Source organism: Lates calcarifer, linkage group LG21, assembly GCF_001640805.2.
Source record: "Lates calcarifer isolate ASB-BC8 linkage group LG21, TLL_Latcal_v3, whole genome shotgun sequence".
NCBI lineage: Eukaryota > Metazoa > Chordata > Actinopteri > Centropomidae > Lates > Lates calcarifer.
In genome coordinates, this window is record NC_066853.1 from 15,511,768 (window position 1) to 15,535,508 (window position 23,741).

General features: G+C 42.3%; 1 protein-coding gene across 2 annotated transcripts; it reads left to right on the forward strand.

The window, feature by feature from the left end:
• Positions 1-1,248: 1,248 nt before the first annotated feature.
• zbtb16b (zinc finger and BTB domain containing 16b) lies at positions 1,249-21,963 on the forward strand. 2 transcript variants are annotated; one of them, XM_018668237.2, is made up of 7 exons: positions 1,249-1,381; positions 2,705-3,978; positions 6,590-6,687; positions 9,082-9,168; positions 16,688-16,858; positions 17,960-18,127; positions 19,247-21,963. In XM_018668237.2, exons 2-7 carry the CDS (start codon positions 2,801-2,803, stop codon positions 19,474-19,476), a joined length of 1,932 nt encoding a protein of 643 aa, XP_018523753.1. In that variant the 5' UTR covers positions 1,249-1,381; positions 2,705-2,800; the 3' UTR covers positions 19,477-21,963. The 2 variants fall into 2 exon arrangements, with proteins under 2 accessions (XP_018523753.1, XP_018523754.1); XM_018668238.2 differs by lacking the exon at positions 9,082-9,168.
• Positions 21,964-23,741: the final 1,778 nt, after the last annotated feature.

Consider the following 23,741-nt stretch of genomic DNA (forward strand, 5'->3'; position numbering starts at 1 on the left):
AGTGCCGTTGCTGCAGGGGTCGTATTTATTTCCTTTCTGCTCAAATCAACAAATTTGTAATTTCCCCAAAACTTTGCATGGAACGGTACTCATTACACACAATCAACTCACTTACATTATTATCTCATAATTAGTTATACAGTAACATATGAGGAGCATTTGAATATTGCTGCTTGTCAAAGTGGAGTAATTTCATTTATTTAATGTTTGATAGTATATGTGCAAAAAATTACATTTCCTAAGGTTATCATACTGTATGTTTCATATGTAAAATAGTAATCTGCCGAGTTATTTGTAACTGTCAGATTAATGTAGTGGGGTAAACATGAAAACAAAACATTGTGGTCAGTGACTTAACGCACTAGGTCACCAGGATACCACAGCCACAGTCAGAAAATACAGGTTCGATTGTAACATCTCAGTTTCCTCCAGTCAAACTAAAGTTTGTCACTCGTGCTCCCCTCCTCACAACCTGTACAGGAATGATTTTTACACCACAGAGCCACTCCCACAGATCTGAAGTCGACTTTTATTGCCAAAAAAATGTATTTTCCAGATAGATTACATAACATTACAGACAGAAGACCCACATAAACCTGACCCTTAAAATGTAACTTAATTACACAATTTTCTTTTCACATACCTTTGTATCAAAATCAATATAAGCGACACATTTAGCATTATTTGTCTTGAGGCAGACAACCCCTCACCAAAAGAAGGTCCTCTCTTAATAAATGTTAACTGTAATATTTTAATATATAAAATATATACTTTTTACTGTGTCTTTGAGTGTTACCCAAATATTTGGATATAGTGTGTCACGGAAAAAAAACAACTTTTTACTGATAGTTACCTGTACACTTAGATATGTTGCAATAATTACTATAATATGTAAATATTTTATTTTCAGTGCAAGCTGCAGTTACAGCTACATAATATCATGATGTAACATTAACATTATTGACTTACACTGTTTTGAGATTTTCCAAATCTGTCTTCATTTTAATTTGATAGTCCTAATCTACAGGTTCTCACAAACCAAATAAATGTTTTAAAAATACTTTCCCATAAATTCTTACGTTTGGTTGCAACTAAATTATTAATATACTGTATATCCCCTCTTCATCACGTATTTTAATCATATCAAACACTATCTTTACGCCCCATTCTCCCCCGTTAAGCATTAAAACACGTGGTTTTCAAGTCGTTGTTTTATTTTGAAAGTCGTTCTCGGAAGTGGTGTTTTCCCCCTGCTGCTTTGACTGTCGTGGCTGGCTGATGATTTGCTTACTTGGAGCAGGACTGAGTTTGGAGCGGGTACTGTGAAATGTGTAACCATGATGTTGCCTGGATAATCAGCGGAGGACGTTAGGAGACAGAGGTAAGAACTGTGACAGCCGCACACTTTTATTCCAAAATTATCACCTCTCCTGATGCTTTTCAGCCAGGTGATTCCGCTCCGGTGAACTTCTTCTTCAGTCTCAGACTAATTTTAATAATTCATGTGTTGAATGACGCCAGTTTCGTGGCGGATTTTTGTAATTTCGCCTGACAGCAGACATGTGGAAATCGACCCGAAGTTTGCCCGCAGCCTGGTTTTAGGATTTGTTTTCTTTTGTAAAAACAAACTTGATTAAAGCTCAGACTGGATGTCAGACCGTTCAGTTCGCCGACATATCATTGGACTATTTCAGATAAATTGGGTCTTTTATTTTTGGACAGCACGCGTCCCCCCTTCCTCGTCCCCCCCTTCCACCTCGCTCACCATGCAGACAGTAAATAAGCGCTGGGTGAGGGTTAATTTGTCGCAATGTGTTTGGATAAGAAAAGGTGGAATTGTGCGTCTGCACCTGATGCGCTCTGGTGTTGCGGTTAGTTGAGGATGCAGCCTGTCAGCATCACTCCCGGTGCTGCTGAGTGGTCCGCCAATACTAAAAACATCACACTGAGCTTAATCATCTCCCAGACAGACAGGCATTCAGGTATTTAACTGGAGAGAAGAAGGAAAAAAAATACACACACACACACACACACACACACACACGAAGCGGTGCCAGGATTGCGCGTCGTTTTCACGCTTTCATCTGTTTGATAGTTTTATAAGTTATTTAGGGATTTTAAGCAGAGTGGATTAATTGTCTTTAACATATCTAATCATGAACGTGAGCAGCCTAAATGAGCTAATCATCCCTTCGAGATGTTTGTTAATAGCGAGCCTACCTGTTGAGGGCATGGACGTGTGTGTGTGTGTGTGGGGGGGGGGTACGTGTGCATGTGTGTGTGGCGCTTGATAAATTGAACCGTCACCTCTCTGTATGCAGACGTTATTACAGCGACGTGACCGCTCTCAACGAGACCTCAGACTAATCACCTGCAATGGAAACTGTTGCTTTGCGCTCATCGACCTGTTGTCTGCCTTTGGTTCTTAATTAAAATAAATAAACATGTTGCGTGCGTGAGATAAATCCCCTGAAAGGATTAAACGAGGGGGTTATATTTCACAGAACATTTTTAATTTACTATATTTTTTGATGCATATTATTTAAAAAAACAACAACATTGATTGAGTGTGGATCAAAGTGTAGACTGGAGTATAATTAACTGTCTTTTGCATCACATTGTAAGTGAGACGGGCGCTAATGATCCTCTCCCTCCACCACCCCCCCACCCCTCTTCCACCCCCTCCACTCCACTCAAACCACAGACCCACAACCAGCAGAAGGCAAGTGAAGTAGGCAGAGACAGCCACACCTCATGCGTGGGCTCAGCAAAGGTCCGAGTGGATACGGGTCTGACAAACATGGGTGTGCTCCAGCTCCACAATCCCACTCACCCCAGCACGCTCCTGCAGCGGGCCAATCAGATGCGTCTGACCGGCACCTTGTGTGATGTCATCATCACAGTGGATGGCCAGGAGTTCCCGGCGCACCGCACCGTCCTGGCCTGCACCAGCAAGATGTTCGAGATCTTGTTTCACCGCAGCAGCCTGCGCTACGCCCTGGACTTCCTGTCCCCCAAGACCTTCCAGCAGATACTGGAGTACGCCTACACGGCGTCCCTCCAGGCCACGGCCGAGGACCTGGACGACTTGCTGTACGCCGCCGAGATTCTGGAGATCGAGTACCTGGAGGAGCAGTGTCTGAAGGTGCTGGAGACCATCCAGGCAGAGGAGAGCGAGGAGGTGGCGGTGAGGAATCACGGCTCCGGGGACCACGGTGACCACAGCCGGGCCAGGCACTGGAGGCACATGCTGATGTCCAAGAAGCATTCCATACAGGACGGACCCAACCGCACCACTCCCACCGCTCTGCACCACCTGGCACTGTATCACATGACAGAGAGGAGCTCTCCTGGTCCAGAGCCTGACGCCGCTCCTGAGTCGAGCCCCAAGCTGGACACTCAGATTGACATGGAGAGCTCCCAGGAACCTCAGCGCCACGGCGCAGAGTTATCCCAGGCCTCGTCCCAGGATCCCTCCAGAAGTATAAAATCAGAGAGTATGCAGGTGGACGAAGCCAACAGCTGCGAGGGCAGGTCCTCCAGCGCTGGGGAGGGAAGCTGTATGTCAGACCAGCCCCGAGACGAAGCCCCGGGGACTCCCCTAAGGGGCAGCGTGATCACCAGTGCTCGAGAGCTGCACACGGGCCCTGAAGACGGAGGGCAATCAGTGGGCAACTCTCTTGACTGTTTCCCCGGGATCGCTGAGAAACATCTGGCCTCCATATACTCTGTGCCCTCCAACCACGCAGGGGAGGGGATGCTGCCTGTGTCCGTTTCTGTGGCCCCGTCCCTGGGCGTGCCGCTGGACCCGAGGGCCTACGGCGGCCTGCTGCACCAAGGCTTGCTGCACAGAGAGCTCCTCAGCAGGCTGGGCCAGTTTGCGGCGGGGATGAGGCACGAGGGCCAGGCTCAAGGCCAACAGTGTTGTGGCGAATGTGGGCTTCAGCTGCACAGCAGGCAGGCAATGGAGCAACACAGGTGACACGCGCCCATCAACACCACATTTTCTTACACTTTCCCACAGCGTTACAGTTTATTTTAAATCTATTTTAGCATCTTAAAGTTTAATTTTGTGATCCAAAATCTAATTATCACTTGTTAAAGCCAAAAGAAAGAGGTCATAGTTTTAGTCTGTGATATTTTCCTGAAACAAAAAAAACAAAAAACAAAAAAACAAAACACACAGCTACACTCCCTGCTCCACAAAATGTGTGTTATATCTAATAAAAGATGTGAGGGATTCGCAGGTGCGTGCATGCTTGTGTGGCATGATGAATGTAAGCTAAGCAGTTGATTATGCAGTTAAGAAAAGAATTGGACACGTGTCTCTTGAACTGAGCCGTTTCTTGGTCTTTGGGATTTTTTTTCCTTCCTTCAAATATGTTAAAATACTATGTGAGCTAAAAGCTGGAAGGAGCAACAGCAAATATGTTAATTTATTCTCACGGACACCTGCACTCGTGTTAACAGTGAGACATGTCGGGAAGTTTTGAATCAGGTCTTTGTGAGGGATTTTTGATATAAAGAGGCCTTGGTGTCTTATTTACAAAGCCTTATTTTTTTAAATTCTGTTTGATTATTTGTGCTGAAGTGTGCCTCACACAACAGGCTGTCTCCCAGGCTATTTGATATGCATTCCTTTGCATCAGCAGAGAGGAGCCTCTCAGCAGGGACCAGGCTGGACGCTTCAGCTAGATGATGGATAACTTGTGCTTCTCGACTCACCCCGTTGTTTTTTCTATACTTCTCCCTTATTTATGAGCTTGTCACTTTGTATTCTGTCATTTGTACACACATACAAAAAAACCTCACCAACTATCTCAGTGACAACTCTCGTTAACTTGGTTGCAGATGTTTATAATTGTGCGTGCGTGGCAGTGTATTTGACTCATCACCAATCATTTGAAACAAGACAATCTGCGAGCCCGAAGTCCTAATATGCAGCTAGCCCATGATTAGGATCACAGCCTCTCCCTCGCTCTCTCTTTCTCTCTCTCTCTCTAATTCCCCCGTCCGCGCCTGCGGCTGACATTTCAGCCGCGTGCCACTGTAGAGTTGTGTCGAAACTGCCCGGTGAAACAGAGCATCCTGTGGGATATTTAGTGATGCGCGGTGCTTACTCATGGAGACAGGCGGATGTCCGCAGGTTGAAGGAGTTGCATTGGTGGCGCCGCTTGAGGATGTAATGAAGTTGCTGCAGGTCTGTAACCAGGTCACTGAGCATACACCTGGTCTGCAGATTGACATTTGTAGAGTTGTTAAAGAGGTATCTCCTCAGAGTTTTGTATGAAAAACCACAGGAATTAAACTGATTTTTTTTTTTTTTTTGCACCCTTTGTTGGAGTTGTCCCAGCAGAATAAAGGAACAAAAAGTTGAGAAATTGAGTGCCAAAATTCGAAAATGCAATACTTTTAAAAAGGTCATGCCTCATATGTGGCTGACATTACAAACTAAAACCTGCAGTATTTCAGGTAGTTTTTAAATGCAAGTTTGAAGTTTTTCAGGAGCCTTGAATTATTTACTATCATTGAATCCTTTTTAGGGACTATGGGAAATAGGGATAGCCCCATTTTCTGTATAGTGTGGACAGGAAATGAAGAGAGAGACAGAGGGATGAAGGATCAAATGCAACAACTGTCCCCAGCTGGACTCAAACTGGGAACATTATGGTTACATGGTGAGGGCCTTAAACCCCTAGGGCACCAGAACACTCCATATTTTTTGCCTTTAATTAAACAGTTAATGGTGTAGGAGAAAAAGGAAATGTATACATCACGGTTACGTGGTTCGCACCTAAGACTGCCAAAATAAAAGCTTTTTTAAGTAAATTATCACCATTAAATTTGGTCAAATCTTCAAACATACAGTAAAAAGCTGAGAAACTGCCAGTGCTCCTGGGGATGTAGCTCCAATATTATTCCTTTTCCCCCTCATATGTTAATGTTGATTTCATGTGTGCTAAATTACATCTCAGGACTCATTTATGTTGACCACAGAGTGTGTTTAACCGTGCACTCTTTTTAGGCCATTTGGTGCTGCTGTTAGCAGGGTGATATAAGGATAACAGTACAGATGCCTTGCATGCTTGGATGTGTGTGATATGATATGATAGGTTTTGCTGCCGGCAGAGCTTCAGCGAATCATCTTCTTTTCTCCTTTTCATTGCAGTTACAGGAGAAGTGTATGTGTGCGCGTGTTATGTCGGGATGTGAGTTTGTGTGCATGTGCTTAGTGTGTGTGTGTGTGTTTGTGTGCGTGCCCAGTGTCTTGCAGTGCTGGCGGGTGGAGACACGCGTATGTCTGCACTCTGAAATTAGCCAGATATCCTATTGTCTGTGTTCTTTTAGCATTCATGCGTTGTGATTCACAACTCCAAGGGCCTCTTACACTAATGATGCTGCATTCAGTGAGGGATTCTTGCCGGAATTAAAACATGCTCCTCTTGTTACGAGGACAATGATGCTTCTGGGTTTGGGAGACCTTACAGAAAAAGGCGCAGAAATGAGATACTTTTATTATCACGAGTGCGTTCTTCGCTCTGTTCTCGTCTCTGTTAACACGCTCACATTAGTGTTTGTCTTTCCACAGGAGGCTGCATAACGAAGAGAAGGGCCACGGCTGTGAATACTGTGGCAAACACTTCCAGGACAGCATGCGGCTGAGGATGCACATGCTGTCTCACACAGGTACTTAGTAACTCTAACACTCTCATCTCACAGTATTCAGTGCTCATGAAGCCTCTTGATAGTGCGGCCTTTCAAATGCACCTGTTCATACTACAACCCCTCCCCTCCCTCCCACCAGTTAGTGCTGCTCCGAATACTTGGATCATGCTTTCTTTTCCATGCTTAGGTCTATGTACCTCTCCCCTCCCTCCCCTCTCCTCCCCTTCTTTCTCTCTCTCTCTCTCTCTCTCTCTCTCTCTCTCTCTCTCCCTCTCTCCCTCCCTCCCTCTCTCTCTCCGTTTGAATCGTTTCTGTGTTTTTTCGGAGACTCTGGCAGCTCGCCAGCTCTGCCCCTTCTGAGTGATGACATCATCAGCTGCCGGCAGGCCTGGGTGTTCTGCCAGTGTTCCGAAGCGTGTGTGATGGCTCGCTCGCAGATGTGTGTCCAGGAACACACTGTACCCAAATGCAGACTTAATCAGACCTGACTGCTCTCCCAGCTACTTTATCCAAAATAGAGAAAGAGGAGCAGAGGGGTAGAGGGGAGGAAGGGGGGGTGGGTTTGTGGGGTGGGGGTGGAACAGGGACTAAAAATGAAACTAAAACAGAAACCTCAGTTGGAATATGTGTATAGACAAGGTGAGGTCCCTTGTTCGGAAATGACATACTGCTGACAGATGAGAGAGAATCTGCTCCTTTAAACTTCACCTGAGTCGTCCCTTTTCTCCCCCCACGCCCCTCCCCATCCTCTCGTCTATACCCTCCGCACAACCCTAAACACACATATTGTCTTGCATTACTTGCAGACCCCTGACAACACGCTTTGATTTTCAATTCGCAGTGACATCCACAGCAGCAGCACCTTTAACCTAATTTGAATTTTTGCATAAACTCTCCCCATCCCAATGTGTCAACCCATAATACTACAAAAAAAAAAAAAAAAAAAAAGAGATGTGGATCTCATTTCTTTGTCACTGTGTATTTCGGTATAGCAGCCTTAGATCCCGCTGGTTGCTAAGGAGCGAGTGCTCCACTGCTCTAATGGGCTGATTTGGTATTCAGCTCGATGCTGGCTCTTATTTTGGTATGCCAGACAAAGTGTTTTGATGGAGGACGATTGCAGCCGCGTCTGGAGACAGTTTGATGGTTTATGGATGAGAGCACACTCCGTGCCTTTGACTGCACAAGACAATGCACTATGTTCTCTTCTTCCCTTATCACACAATCTCACACAACACAACACACCACACTGGACAGCGTCACACAACATCAGGATCTACAACACTGCTCCAGTGTTACTACTATATATAAGACTACTCTCAACCAAGTTTTATTTTTGTGCCTTGTAACAAAACGCACCGCTTCAAAACAGTAACAGTTTGTTTTCAAAAATTGTTGTTTTTAGAAATGAACAGATTGGGGCTTTTTTGTTATTTGTGTGCAGCACTGGGAACAGTGGCACAGTGTCTGTGTATAGAGGCATCGTAAGAGTTGAAAGAGGACCACATTTAGGCTGTAGCGCTCAGAGTTCCCAAAGCTTGTGGGTGTTTTAATGAGTCATTTTAACTTCATTTAAAGCCAGCTGAGCAGAAAATAGATCAGTGAATGAGCCCTGGGCCAGTATGGATCTGCAACCGATTTACATCTCTGTGAGAGCCAACCCACATCCAAACAGCTGTGTGTGTGTGTGTGTGTGTGTGTGTGTGTGTGTGTGTGTGTGTGTGTGTGTGCGCACATGTGTGTGTGCGTGTGCTTGCATATCTGTCCTATGTGTCTGTCTGTGCAGGAGTGAGGTGAGTGCAGAACAAGGATTGAATGTTTCTGCAAGCAGTATGCATACTTGTCTCTTTCATGTCTTCATCAGAATAGACAAGGGCATTCCAAAGGTGAACTGGGAACTGTAGTTACAGTGTATGCGATGGGATTTGGGGTGTTGACTCTGAAGTGTTTTTTTGATAAAGGGATGTGCCGCAGGCGGGAAGCGTCTGCTGTAGAGAGAACACCCAGTCCTTCTGTGGCCTCTCAGGCAGACAGTCTGCTCACTGTTCAGAGACTGATAACAGGGCACGGTAAATAAAACTCTTCAGCTCGGCTCTTTTTTGTCAAGAAGAAGGGCCGTTGCACCCTGTCTGGTGCTTTTGTTTGTCCTGAGTTGTGTTTTTTATGGCGCTTTCCTCTGCTCCATTGTACTCTGCGCATTTGCTTCCTTGTGTTAACACCTGAAAAGCACAAGTGTGTGACAAGCAAGCCTCTTTGGTGACTTCTGAAATAGGGCACCTTTGTTCCCCTCTTGTTGCTTTTTCCACAGCTCTCTTGAAATGCTAAATTAACTGACTTACTCTACAATTACAAACACACATGCTTGTGTTTATGTCTGATCAAGATACATTCTTATAAATTTGATTTTATCTACAGCTCCTGCAGAGGCGCTGGTGTGTGATCAGTGTGGAGCAACATTCTCCTCAGAGGATGCTCTGGAAGCCCACAGGCAAACACACACAGGTACTTTACAAACATGTGTGCATGCACTAACATTCCCCACACGCACATATTATGTTTAACCTGGACAGCATGCATTGAGCTGTTGAGTAAGCCGTGACTACGTGGGTCTAAACTTGCTTGTCATGCTGGCTGGGTTAAACTGTTCCTGTCATGATGCTCCATAATTTATCAACAGTGAGGTGGGAGGCCCTCTCACATATCACCCACTAATATCCCTTGGCATCCAGACCCACTGCATGCCATTTCACCACAGCCGTAGCTTTACAGCGCCAGCATTACAGTTTCACAGACATACTATCCTCACCTGCTGCCTGAGAGCGGCTGTGGAATTATTTACCTTACTACACTCACACTCAATAGCAAGGCCAACAACTTTTGTCTTTAGTCAGTGTTCTCAAATTAAGAAAATGTTTGTATTTCAACACTTTCTTGTCCAGCCAGTGCCTGCTATTAACAGTTGGCACGACGATGAGTCAAATTTTTTTTTTTTTTTTTTCCTTTAAGTTGTGTCTTTGGCTGAGTGACTGCACAAACCTGGATGGTGTCTTGTGATTTGCAATCTGGGCTCTTAGAGTTTGGAACAACCTGCCTGAGGACCTGAAGTCATTTTCATCCTCTTAAATCAATTCTTAAAACTCAGCCGTTCTATGTTATTCTCAGCAAGCAAAGAAACTGAACAGAGTCGCACTTTTTTAAAACAGAAGTTAGGAAGTGCTTTACAGAGAGAAGGAGATTAAAAAAAAAAAAGATGAGATATATAAAAACAAGAACAAGTAAGTGCTCTACCAGTGAAGTACTAAAAGCACATCTTTTTTTCAGTAAATTGGTATTTGTGTTATTAACGGTAAGAAGTATTAATATTTTACTTTTAATACCACTTTGTAATTGGGGCTAACATATAAAGGGCTTATAAGTTGTCACTAATTAATTTATCAATGACTAATAACTAAATAAGTAATGCTTTTTCTACTAACTGCTGTCCCAGAGGAGAACACAGATTTTTAAAATAAGATATATAAAACACAATACTTAAGACATATAATGTACACACGTATAATGCTACATCCCACCATGCAAGCTTTCTTAGAACAACATACATAATATATCAGTAATAGTCCATTAAAATAAATAAATAAATAAGGACATTGTGCAGCTGCTAGGTTGTGTGCCTACATTTTAGCTTTTTTTGTTGTTGTTGGTGTGTAATCTCTGTAAACATGGCTTACTTTGTATTTTTAGCTGTTTGATGAAATTAACTGAATAAAAATTGGAATAAATAAAACCTACAATGACTTAAAATACCAGTTATGGATTAAAGGTAGTTGCTTTAGCTAAATCAATAAATTAATTAATTGATAAGTTGATCAACAGAAAAAAAGTGCTTCTCTAATGTCAGTATTTGTTGGTTCTATTACAGTAAAATGAATATCTTTAGGTTTTGAGAGTGCTGGTTGAACAAACAAAGCAATATGAGCCATGGGCTCTGCAAAATTATGGACATTTTTCACTGTTGACCATATCATTATTCAAGAAAATAATCGGCAGTTTAATCGAAAATGAAAACTGTAGTTAGCTGCAGCCTTACATTGAAGTAGACAAAAAAAAAACCTATGACCCAGTTTTTCCATCTTGTAATTTAAAAACTATTTAAGATAAACACCAACTAACATGATTAGACTGTTAAATATGAACCTGCAATCTGGCAAGTTCTGTTTTCTAACAGCTTAATACTGGCCTTTAAAGCACTGACAACTACTTTATTGCCATTGATAAAATCATTACTGACAACCTATAAAGCCTTTATACCATAAGTATGCCCCGCAGTGTGAATGTAGTGGGTCTTTACCCTTGAATAATGTCCCATTAGTTTCAAGTGAAAAAAAAATTATCAACATGTTTGACTCTAACTTCTCTAACTGAGAAAAACAGTGAGATTGTTGTCAGACGGTACATATGCTTGACAGTGTCTGAATCCACACCTTTTCTGCTACTGTCAGAGAAAGGTGATAACCCTCTCAGGAGCATTGGCATGTAACTGTAACTCCAGGTGGCACACACAGTATGAATAGTTAATGGATGTGGACATGGAGGGGTGTTAACGATGCCCAGAAGTTTCTACCCTCATCTCCCCGAGTTGTAAACATCCAGAGCTCGGTTTCAGCTTGGCACTGAATCCAGAGCAGGGTACAGGAGGGCATTACTCTCTCATTTTGTCATGATCTCAGCTCGGTCTGCTGTGACGCATGACCCTTTTTACTGACTCTTATTGTAGCTCCCACAGTCGACGACATGAGCTACAGGTAATTTAATCAGCTGTGTTGTGAGGTTATGTAGGGAAATTATGACATTGCTCCGACTCAATGGAAAGATTTACACTTAATAAATCTATTACCTGGATTTTATTCTCCCCTAAAAAACACACAGGATCTTCTAGTGTTCGGGTGCCGATGGTACAGCCACGGCTTTAATTTGCCATGTGGCATAACCAGTGAGCCAAATGAGTTTCCTCTTAGCAGATTAACACTTGTCAGACCTCAGCAGCTGCAACACTGCTGTCCACCTCCTCTGGTGGGGAAATAATACTACTTTTGGGAGACCTTACTCTGAAGCAAATTGGCAACACTGGCAGCAAGACCAGCTTACAGTGAAAGTCTCTTTAGCCATTTTGATATGTCAGAGGTGAATGGCCGTGGGTTGCTGAAGTTAGAGATCAAAGAGAGGCGAGGGGGGTGGGAGGATATGTATGTGTGTGTGTGTGTGTGTGTGTGTGTGTGTGTGTGTGTGTGTGTGGGAGGGGTGGGGTGGACTGTGGGAAGGGGGTAGGGGGTATGTGAGGACTTCCTGAGGGCAAGAGGATTGCTGCTGGTTGTTGGATGCCAGGACTGAGAGGAAAACAACATCATGTGCTGCTGTTTACTCTTCACCACAGCACTGTCATAGTCTCCTCTGACCTACTTGTCAGTGCCCAAAATAAAAGAATGGATCTGTCTCCGAACTGCTCTCACAACAAAGGGGTTTGTTTCATCAGAGCAAGTCAAGGCTCTGGGGCACCAAGCTTTCAATATTGGAAAACCCAAGACTGTAGCTTATCTACAGCACGCACACAAATTGACTGTATATCCTTCAAACCATACTGGCCGACCATTTTGCCACCTTGCCTTCAAGGCAGAGGCCATAAGAGTGCTGCCTTTGTGTACTCACAGCAGCTGCACTGTTTCCACACATTACGGGCTGCTTCATCAAGTGAATAATATTACCTTCTGTCCTAGCCCTAATTAAACAGTCCTGTAGTCCATTCAGATACAGCCCAAGCTTTTTAATACAGCCCTCTTAATGCAGACCTTTTAGCTCGCCTAATTGAGTGTCTGTCATCGTATTGCACCCTCCTGTTAATACCCAGTTTTAATTCATACAAGCTTTAAACTGAACTGTGCTCTGTTTGGCCATTGTGTCCCCAGTATTTATTTACACAGACTGTCATGATACGCAAGGCTCCCAGGATGCTCTGCCATGCCACGCAAAGTGAAATACAGTAGACAGAGAAAATAATGTAAACATTCTAGGAATCGAGGCAAATGAAACTGTGTGTGACCTAAATGAACCGGTCCATGGAATGGTGGTTAAACACGAGCAACGTATCTCTTGTTGCATTAATTATTGAGTCGGTTGTTCCTCACTCGGGTAGATTAGCAGTCTACTGATGAGCACCCGGGGTTGTTTAAGGTACTGTAGCATTTGTGTATGTGCTTCTCGAGCTGCCACATCTACAGGGAGTTGTCTGCATGAACACATGCAGTCATATGAAAGTGCGGGGTCATGTGAGGTCTAGCACATAATGTAGCCTGCATGACTGTTTATGTTTAACTGGGTGATATCAGTGAGCCAACAGACAGTGAGCACACTGTATACACCGAGCGGGGCCGTAGGAAATAGTCTGTCTGGTGGACATGTTCAGCCATGATGTAATATTGTGAACTGTGAAATCGGTCTGAAACTTCTTGTCCTTTTGATAGCAGCAGGGGATTTGTTTGGCTTTGACTTGGCTGTCATTCACAATTTACTAAAATAAATACCTTAATAGATCAAATTCTCCAGGCATGTGTTAAATTAGGGCAAGTTATTAGCAAAATAATAGTCAAAATTATGTTGAATTATTAAAATTATTAACAAATCCATCAGTGTAACTGGCAGGCAGCGGACACTGAAGTTAAGATTAACACAGAAGAAATTATACAGATTTGCGGGTGTCACTGAATACAATCTCTTGTTCAATTTGCAGTGGGTTTACTCCCAGATTCTCAGGGTGGGAAAACTTTTGTTTGCCGCTTGAAAAGAAACAGGCTGCGCTTATTTGTGAATGAAGGGATTAGCTTGAACACTTCACCCCAGCAAGGACCATGATCCTATCTGGTTGCCTAGACACATGGTTTTGTTTCTTAGGCAGCGTGAGAGCCTGGCTGGCTCCCACCTCAGTTGGACTGAATAAGTGGCAGATGTATGATGGCAGACCATGTTAAATCACATGAGCATACACATCATCTTAGTGGAGATATGCTGAAATAGCATAACAACCTCAAGCCGTCCTCAATTACAAACCTAATTGTGCATTAGACAAGCAGCTCGGTAATATAATGCACATAGTAAATGTTTATATTTTTCTGCCTCGTAGCAGAATTGCTTGAAAGTAAATCATTATTCCCACTGTTAAGGCTGCCTCCCACTAAACACAATGCTCAGTCAACTCTCCAGCCTTTGAGGAATACCATTGATTACATGGTATTTACCCCATTGAGGGCCAAGGGTCAGGGGGTCATCCTGTGCCTTAAAGCCCAAATCCCAGGCCCATTGTCTGGTTAAGGGTGAGAAAGCAGGGGGCAATGACAGCCAACTTTAGGGCTTATTCTCTCATAAAGAAGCTCCTCCGCACTTATTACCAAAGCTTACTGGAAAACTCCACAACTGCAAATCCTTTCTGTTTGAAAAGTTAACAGAGCACAGCGAGGCGAAATGCCACCACTAACACATACAAACACTTCCTTGCCTCCGAAGGTTTTTGTTTACACTTCAAGATATTATTTGTTATTTTTATTTTCAGCGTTGGTTGCGCAGAATAAAATCGAAAACGACTGCAGAGCTCTTGTCACCGTGTGTCAACCTGAGATCAAGAGTGAGATTCTTGTGACAGAATATTTGTCATATTTCTTTTCTCAAGTTTCGGTATTGTTGGTGACAGAGGGATCAGGATATACATCTGTGAGTGTCTGCGAGTGTGTCAGGGAGTAACGGTTTACCTCCTCAAAGAGAGAGGAATGTTAAACTTTCAGCGCAGCCGGAACAAAGTACACAGGCTGCATTGAAACAGCCATTTACAATATATGATGGTTAATAACGGGAGAGTGGAGAGAGGATAATTAAAGTAGCTTTGAAGTAACTACAAGGTGGATCATGTGTTATTCAGTTGGTTGAGGGCTCTGCTCTGCTTTGCCTGCAGCTAAACTAACCTGAATGCATTGGAACAGAAAGCACTCCCCCTGCTGGCTGCAGCAAATATTACCAGAGAAACTAGTTAAAAGTGAATTAAGGCTCCACGCCACAGGTCATGCAGAGACTGCATTTTGTGGCTTCTTAAATGTCTTTAGCCATTTTCAGATAGATCATTATCCAGGCTGCACTGCTGCACTACGCATAGTGAACTGGCATTAGTTAGGTATGACTCAGGCAGAAAGAGAAGCTGGTTAGACAGTGAAAGGATTTCCTGTATGGTCAGCGGATAAGGGGAGTGGGGAGGGTGCAGAGGCGTTGAGAATGGAGGGTCTTTTGTCTTCAACTAAAATATTGTGATCCGTGGGTGAGAAAGGGCCTTGGTCATTAGGGGACAGCATAAAGACAGGGATTGTAGGAGTTGCGTGAGTAGCCTATGACTAATGGGCTTGGTCAATGAGGGCCTGAACCTCATTGTGTAACCTTTGTGCAAAAGTCCACTGGATAAAGCCTCTGAACAGGTGCAGTTCATTCCACTGGATCACCTCCCTGCAGGATTGTTAAGATCAGGGAATGTCTTTCATCCTGTCTTCTCTCTGTTAATGATTACAAATGATCAGTTCTATTAGAGAAGTTTTTTGGAGGGGAGGGGGGGGTTCAAAACTAGGTTCAAAAAGAAGCACCATAATTTCACACAAGAGGCTTTGTGGCTCTTTGCCAAATTGTACTTATCTGTGAAATGTTGAGACCAAAAAAGTGTCCTGCTTTGTCTGAGCAAATTGTGATACGTGGATTAGTAAACAACACACTGTGAATGTTTCTGATTTATCCCTGAAATGTGAATTTGCTTGATTTGTTTCTTTTTCTTTCTACTTTGAACAGGCTTGTCTGTTAACTTGATTGAACCTAAAGCAAGTGTCTGACACTCTTCCCTCTTAGTATGAGTGTGCTGTATCCCTTTCCCTGCGTTAATTCCAATTTAATTGCCAGTTGCCTCAAGGCACTTCAATAACAGTAACAAATGATTTGATTTAGTGGACCTCATCAGACTGCATTTTAAATGCGACACAGCAACCCCACTTGAATTCCAATGAAGTGCTGGCACAGTCCTCTGTTTACTAATGATCCTCCGCTGGAGATGTCTGATTGAATCTGAGTCAGGAGCAATGGGACCTGCTATCATTGTAAATGATCTGCAACCTGAGCAGACAGAGAAATAAGGACCTCATAATCTCACATTAAAGCCTCACTCTCCAGGACATGCACATTATGTCCGATGCAGCTGATTAACCAGTCCCTCAGTCTTACCTCACATATGAATTTGCATCGGTCAACACTTGATCTACAGGCTGTGTACGCCAGCGCTCAAATCCGTTCTGGCATTCACAGCCTGTAGATCAAGTGTTGACTGTATGACAGCCAATGGATCTTCCTCACATAGCCATTTTGACTTAAACTACCCTACCAGCGACTCCCTATCTGTATTCCTCTCCACACTCTGTGCAACAGGAAAGCAGCCCCAAAGAGATGCCAGGTCACACACAGGATTAAACTGGATTGTGTTTTTTCCTGCAGTCCTGCCTTTAATGGCTTGATATCACTACTTAACATTCTGCACAGAGCGCATAGTGTAGGCATCATTTAGGGTGGAGCTACTATCAGCCGCTCTTTGAGCACAGAGACAGAGGACTTCACAGGCTGGAGCTGACTCCTGATGGGGAATGAAGAGAATAATTACACATCTAACACACCAGGAAGGAGCCATTGATTGTGTGATTGGCATGCTGTGCATTGTGTGGGAAATTCTTAAAGAAAACAATGACTTTCATGGTTTAAAATAGAACGTATAAAGACTCGCAGTTGAAAGTGCCTCTGGGCTTTTAGGGGAGTTAGTTTAGGTAGAGGCACTTGCTCTTTGAAAGAAGCTTTTCCCTCAGAGGACTCACACAAAGTTGAAGTGACCCAGTTTCCCCACTTAAGGCCCTGTCTGTGTATGGTACTGAAATAACTGTGCGTCTGTGTCTTGTGCGTTCTCCAGGGACTGACATGGCGGTGTTCTGTCTGCTGTGTGCAAAGCGCTTCCAGACCCAGAAGGCCCTGCAGCAGCACATGGAGGTCCATGCAGGCATGCACAGCTACATCTGTAGCCACTGTGAGCGCCCCTTCCCAAGCCACACTACCCTCAAAAGACACTTGCGATCGCACACGGGTAAGAGACGGATCATTCGTGCCATCACCGCTGTCTGTAGTGCTAGCTCCTGTCACAAAACATAAACACTTGGTGTCAAACGCATGCATATGTTGAGAGAGACAAAGACAGCGGTATTTATTTTTGTATTTGGGTTAATTTCCTTAGGTTATTGGCTTTGAGGTTTTAGTCAATTTGCATGCATCCTCTCCCACCCTCCTTTTTCCTTCTCTATAAGATGACTCACCTCTCTGATGACAGCACTGTACCGTTATGGCCGGTGCATATTTTGGGCAATTTCATCCTGTTTATATTTTGGGTTCTTAGACAGCCTTTGGGCTTCTGCAATTCACGGCTGTCAGTTCTAGTGTGGTTCACCCAAAATGATAGAGGAAACCCAAATAAATATTGAAGGAAAAGCAAATGGAAATGACTTGTCTGTGTGTTCTACCGAGGGTGAGTCTTAGTGCCGCAGGAGACGGAGAGATATTTACTGAAAAGATGTCCCCTTTTCTTCTTTTACCTTAAATAACACTCTCAGCTGTCAGGACGGCTTGATGTCTAGACAGGAGAAATACATAATTGATGTGAAGAGACAGAAGTGAAGGGAGTTTTGGCCATGGCAGCGTATCTTGTTTGTATGCCATTCTGCTTGGAAGTAACATTTTGTAAATGTCATCTGCTCCACAGTGGGGTGGGGGATTGGGGAGAATCGGCCTGTAATGAGGAGAGCAATGTATCCTCTGACTTGGCTGTTGCTGTGGACACTGAGATAATGAGGCACATAGGTCATTGGAGATGAGTCAAACCCTCAGCCTAGGAGAGAAATAGATTAACTACAGTATAGAGAACAGAGCAGCACATGCCTGGAGGACTTTTATTAGCTATTAGCAGACAGCCAAGAGGAGTGTCCTCATGTCATAACATTAGCAACGTCTGAAAGCACATTATTCCCCTGCTTGATATGCATGTGGACAAAGGGCTGTGAGACTGTTTGACCTACACAGCCACATACGCGCCATACCATGTCGTGCCGAGGATAAAGTTAGCCTTTAATGCCTCTCACGATAATGGGCTGTGCTGGTGTTGGCGGCTGCTGTTGTGACACGACTTTGTTTTCAGGCGATCACCCGTTTGAGTGTGAATTCTGCGGGAGCTGTTTCAGAGACGACGGCACGCTGAGGGGCCATAAACGCATCCACACGGGAGAGAAGCCTTACGAGTGTAACGGCTGCGGGAAGAGGTTCAGCCTCAAACACCAGCTAGAGACACACTACCGTGTACATACAGGTGAGAGTTCAGAGATCAAAACATATTCAAACATACTGGAGAGCAGGGTATTGGTGCTGCTTGTAAGGCTTATCTTTCTACTATAGAATATTTCTAAGCGTTCCTGTCAAATACTACCATGAAAAAGCAAAAAGCAACAATGAACTGATCGTACTAACAAAGCATTGTCTTTCTAGCCAAAGCTTGATGCATCTTACTCCTCTGTGCCACAGTGCTCCACCATAGTTCAAAAACTATTAAGAACACATCAAAGAGTGTCACTGTTGCACTAGGTTACATGTTCCGTCATTATGATGAATACAGCCAACTAGTTTATACTGTCATAATGCCACACACACTGTCCTGCTGCTGTTTACTAAATGTGTATTAATAGAGGACAATTGTCCCTTACAAATGCACCTGTTTGAGTAAGATTTACTATAGTTCCCAGTGGTAAGAGGAAATTATTATTATTCTTTTTAGACGATAAAAGTATACTTGTGACATTGTGAAGATTTATGTGTTAAGTGGGAATAAGTGAGTGTGCAGTTCTTTTCATGGGACTTTAGACAATGGGAAAATATAGAATATTTTTACTGCTATTGTCTCAAAAAGATGTATTATTTTTAGAGTAAACAAAAATTGACAATAAAAGGCATTAAATTTTTTATTGAATCTGAGGCTGAATTCAGCAAATCCTAATCACTAAAGTTTGATGGTTTAGCAGCATTTAAAACCATTTTAAAGAATACGACACAGAATGCCTCTACATTAACTTATTTTACAGAGAAACACCATTAAACAATTAGATGAAATCATTTAAATGTGCCGACAAGTTGCCAACAATTTCCTTTCAGTTTAGATTTTAGTGATTGCTACCTGATATCTCACAGAGGTCAAATTTGTGGTGGATGAAACTGACTGATCAATATCTAATATCAAACTACAGGCAAACTGATATAGGTCTAATCCTAGAGCACAAACACACTCACACACACACTCACTCTCTCTCTCTCACACACACACACACACACAATACCACAAGTACAGTGGACTAGAAATAGAGGTGAATCCCATTTCACCTGGCAGGCCTCTGGCTCTGGGGCTACAAGGTTAATGCTGCATTGTTGAATTTTTCAGGTGAGAAGCCATTCGAGTGTAAGCTGTGTCACCAACGGTCCAGAGACTACTCGGCTATGATCAAGCACCTGCGCACTCACAACGGAGCGTCTCCGTACCAGTGCACCATCTGCCAGGACTTCTGCCCGAGCCTGGCCGCCATGCAGAAGCACATGAAGGGCCACAAACCCGAGGAGGTGCCGGCAGACTGGAGGATAGAAAAGACTTACCTGTACGTCTGTTACGTCTGAGCAGGACTTGGACCCCCCCATGCACAATCTCACACTGACTCACACACACACACACACACACACACACACACACACACACACACACGGCTGAGTGAAAACCTCGTAACTCCAGTGTTGCTGATTTTTAAGGCTGAAGGATTAAATGTTTCTTTATTGGTTTAAAAAAAATGACAACAAAAAACTAAACTAAAACAAAACAAAACAAAACAGACATCAGACTTTTGGGATAAACTGAAAAATGCATTGTGGGATGTTGTCATTTTGGAAGATTAAAGGTTTTTACCTGGCAACCGAAACAAAGCAAGCATGAACACAAATTTGTGCCCACACTTCGGCTGCCAATAATGATTAGTTTCAGTATCGATTCAATTATTCTTACTAATAAGTGATAAATTGTTTAGTCTCAAACAATGTCATTTTGGTGACAAGGTGATATCTTCAAATGACTGTTGTCTGACCAATAGCCCAATTCAAAGAGATTGATCTTATAATAACTAACACTTAAATTCTCACATTTTGAGAAGCAGGAAACAGCAAATATTTAGCTGTTAAAAAATGCTAAAAACGATTGATTGATCGATTATGAGAACTGTTAACTGTCTCAGCCCTGGTGCACACAATGTACAGATACACACTTTCTCTCTTTCTATGGCTCACACACACACACACACACACATTCAGTTTTGATAACTGTATCTCTAATGGATCCACTGTGGTTAAAATAAATGCCACAATGGCTGCGACTGCTGACCTGTATGTGTAGCAGGAGCTTTATGATTGATTGCTAAAACATCAGGCAACCTGAGTCATCCTTCTATGATTGTGCAAGTAGATGTTGAAAATAATTCCACGAAGGCTTGATTGGCTGAACTTTGCAACGTTCTCTCTCCTAATTTCCTGTGACTTCTCAGTTTGTTTGTTTTTTTGTTTTGTTTTGTTTTTTTTTCTGCTGTTGGATTCTTATTTTGGAGTTGTTTATTTTCTGCATGTTTTACTTGAATGGCTGCCACGTTTTGACCTCATAAGCTTGATCTCTTTAATTGCCTTGTCTTTCTTGCAGTGGGTGTTATTGTTTTCGAGGTAACTGGCTCACAATTTGAGTTTCTCTTGCAATGTAATAGGTTTTGCTATTTATATGTTTGTTTATTTGTTACCAAATATGTACTGGTTTTCATCACACAGTCGGTGTGTCTCTTGGGATGATTTCTAGTAGAGCGAGCTCTACCTCTCCTCACTTTTCACCGTTTGTTTTAAGACCTACTGCAAATTATTCACCCACTAGTAGTTTTAATTTTCTAACAAATACATCAGAATTTAAATGGTCAAACAGTGTGTAAAAAATGCGAAGAGCCTCAACATGGCTTTTATGTGTAGTTTTTTATCATTAACTATATATAGATGTCTTATAAAATCACAGGATCAGAATTTTCTAGAAGAAAATTGAAGAAAACATGAAAAGAAGTTGTTGTGTTTTTTTTTACAAAACATGAAAAGAAAATTCTGACATTTGAATCACTATGAGCAGGTTATTGTCAGTTGTAGTGTAGCTGTAATGTACAAATTTGTCATGGTATGTTATTCCCTTATGTGAGCCTAACACAGGCCTTATAGATTTAAACATGTTGTATTTTTGTATTACAGTAATTTGCTATTTGTTTACATTTGGTATGATTTGAGAAACATCTTAAAGTGTGTGTTTTATAAGTCTCTGATTTGATTAAGATCCCTCCCTTGTGCCTCTTTTATAAGTAGAGCATTGATGTGCTTGAGTACATGGGTCTGTGCTATTGGTAGTTGTTTCTGGGTGTTTGTTTATTGTTACTTAATTAAAGATAGACTGCCATGTAGATCCACTTCGTCTGAACATTGCAACTGGAAGCAACATACTGTGATAGTGGCTGATACTCTGATGCAAGTTCCAAGCAATTTTGATGTAAAAGTACACGCTTGTCTCAAATTGTTCCCTTCAAAGTGACAATGGACTGAGATCTTCGGATGAAAACAGTGTGTATAGCAAATCTTGGCGTCTGTGGGCATTAGCAATGCCTTCTTAAGTAGCCAACAACACTCAGTGCCATGAAAACACACATTCACTGTATCTATTCTACATGAACATGCACTATAAATGGATTTCCTCGGTGGACCAAAAGAAATAGAGCACTTTTGTTTGAAAAGGGTTTTTTCTTTGATCTTTCTATGTTGTGATAATGCAGATGTCCTTTTATTTGATGTGTCCTAGAAGGATGTGATTAGCATTGTTTAGATTATGTCAATGTCTGTCTACCTCAGGGCCAGATCAAAGCTCGACCTGGTATCCAATCAGGGTTGTTCTTCTTGCCATGTGTGCAGTAAAATCCCCCTTCATTACAGCTTTGTAACACAGTGTGTGAAAGTGTTTTCTCAGTGTGGATTCAGGCACAACTCTGTATGCGTCAGTGTTCAGTGGCATGGTTAAAAAAAGAATAAAACAATTTACTATTTTATGCACCCTGTCTCGTTTGCCTGTTTCTGCTGTCTGCTGCGTCATAGTGAAGCTAGTGTATGACAGTTGTTCCCGACCTTGTTTAGTCTGATGTGTTTGTCCTAGAAGAACACCCGTCATGTTCTAAATGTCTTCATTTTAAGAGAATTTAAATAAGTGTTATTTAACACAGTTGATTACATTAAAGTAGAAACTGGACCATTTAGATTGGTCTGGTCAAGTCACCATTTATCCATTACATTTGGCCAACTGTTTCAGCCATTTTACCATTATTTTATCTATTAACTATCTATTACTATTAGCTACCTGTTCAGCCTTCCCTGCTCTCTTGCTAACTACTTTTCATGCAATACACTGTAAAGAGCAAAATATAAGAAAGGGAATATTTTACTTGTCTTTTTAATATATACGTATTCTTATTATGTCATGTATTTCAATTGTTTCAAGCTTTTTTTCCTTTAATTATCTTAGAGGAAGATACTGTAACTTGTTCCTGGGATTTTATTACAGGTTCGGAGTACCTTAACGCTTGAAACTAGAATTATCAGAGTTATAAAGCTGCTGTTGAAACTCAGCTCTCAAAAACAAACCAAAAAAAAGAAAAAGAAAAAAACAATAAAAAGGAAAGTGAGATGTTCCTGTTGGCAGATAATTTTGCTTGTTTAAAGTAATTTTTATTTTGTTTACCCCTTTTTTGTGTGCTTTTTTCTCCTTTATTCCAAGAGCAGAGTTTTTGCAGTGTATGAAATGTGTTTGAGTCAGTATATGGGTATATCTTTCTTCTTTTTTTTCCAGTCTTTGCACACAGAGTAGAATCCCTCAGGGAATCACAGCTATATGGTGCAATTCTTCTCTCTACAGCCTCTGAGGTCCTAATTCAACCTCCACATATCACTTTTACAGCACTACTATAGCTCTGCCCATCATCTGGACAAAGACAATGCTGCTGATCCCTTTTAACGGTTTATTGGCTCCTGCCACAAACCTTCACAGTCTCAAGCTGTTTATAGAGTTTATGTGTCATCTGGGCTACTTGCAAACAGCTGGAGTCACTCCAGGCTCTTTGGTGACCTCTCATGGCACTTTGCCAGAGCCACAGCTGGCCTGTGTTTTATCCCTGATGTGAAATGAGGTAAGGATCAGCATCTTAGGTCTGCCTCTGCTCCCTGCACAGCACAGTGAAAGTAAGACCTCTTAATTACAAGTACTGGCAGCATTTACAGTACTTTTTTTTGATACTGGATTTTTATGTTCGCCTAATTCCTTTGGGATTTAGGAGGTTATTGTGCCCGTGCAGTGTGTTCCTTTGGTTTCCTTTTCTAACCTCTTCATTTTCCCATAAAGTAGCCTCTGAGTACGCAGTGAATGTTTTATGGTGTAATCTATTTTCTAGCTATATGACTTCAACCCCGTCAGCTAAATTCCAGCCTGCAGTGTTTACAGTTTCTCTCTCTCCAATGATCACGCTCTCTTGTTTTCTAGTGCTTCAGCTCTTCACCACAGGGATATTTAAGCTTCATTTTAGCTACAGTGTGTGACTCCATTCACGTCTTTCCACTAAAACCCATGTCCACTGAACAACAGCGTAAACATTGTGAATAAATGTGTAAATGCTATTAGAAGAAAAATCACTGCTGATCCCCAAAAGGAGATTCTGTAAACTGATCAGGTCAGCACATTAATCTCGACACTTTCTTCTATATACAGCAAAACATGGTATGTATACCATTTTTTTAGAGAAATACTAAATAATTTTACCTGTTCAGATTTCTAATACATTCAA

Bases quoted from the DNA above. Each gene is read 5' to 3' on its own strand.
- zbtb16b (XM_018668237.2), top strand. From the start codon at position 2,801: ATGGGTGTGCTCCAGCTCCACAATCCCACTCACCCCAGCACGCTCCTG. The intron at 16,859-17,959 runs GTAAGAGACGGA...CTTTGTTTTCAG, and splicing joins ACACTTGCGATCGCACACGG to GCGATCACCCGTTTGAGTGT. The intron at 18,128-19,246 runs GTGAGAGTTCAG...TGAATTTTTCAG, and splicing joins ACACTACCGTGTACATACAG to GTGAGAAGCCATTCGAGTGT.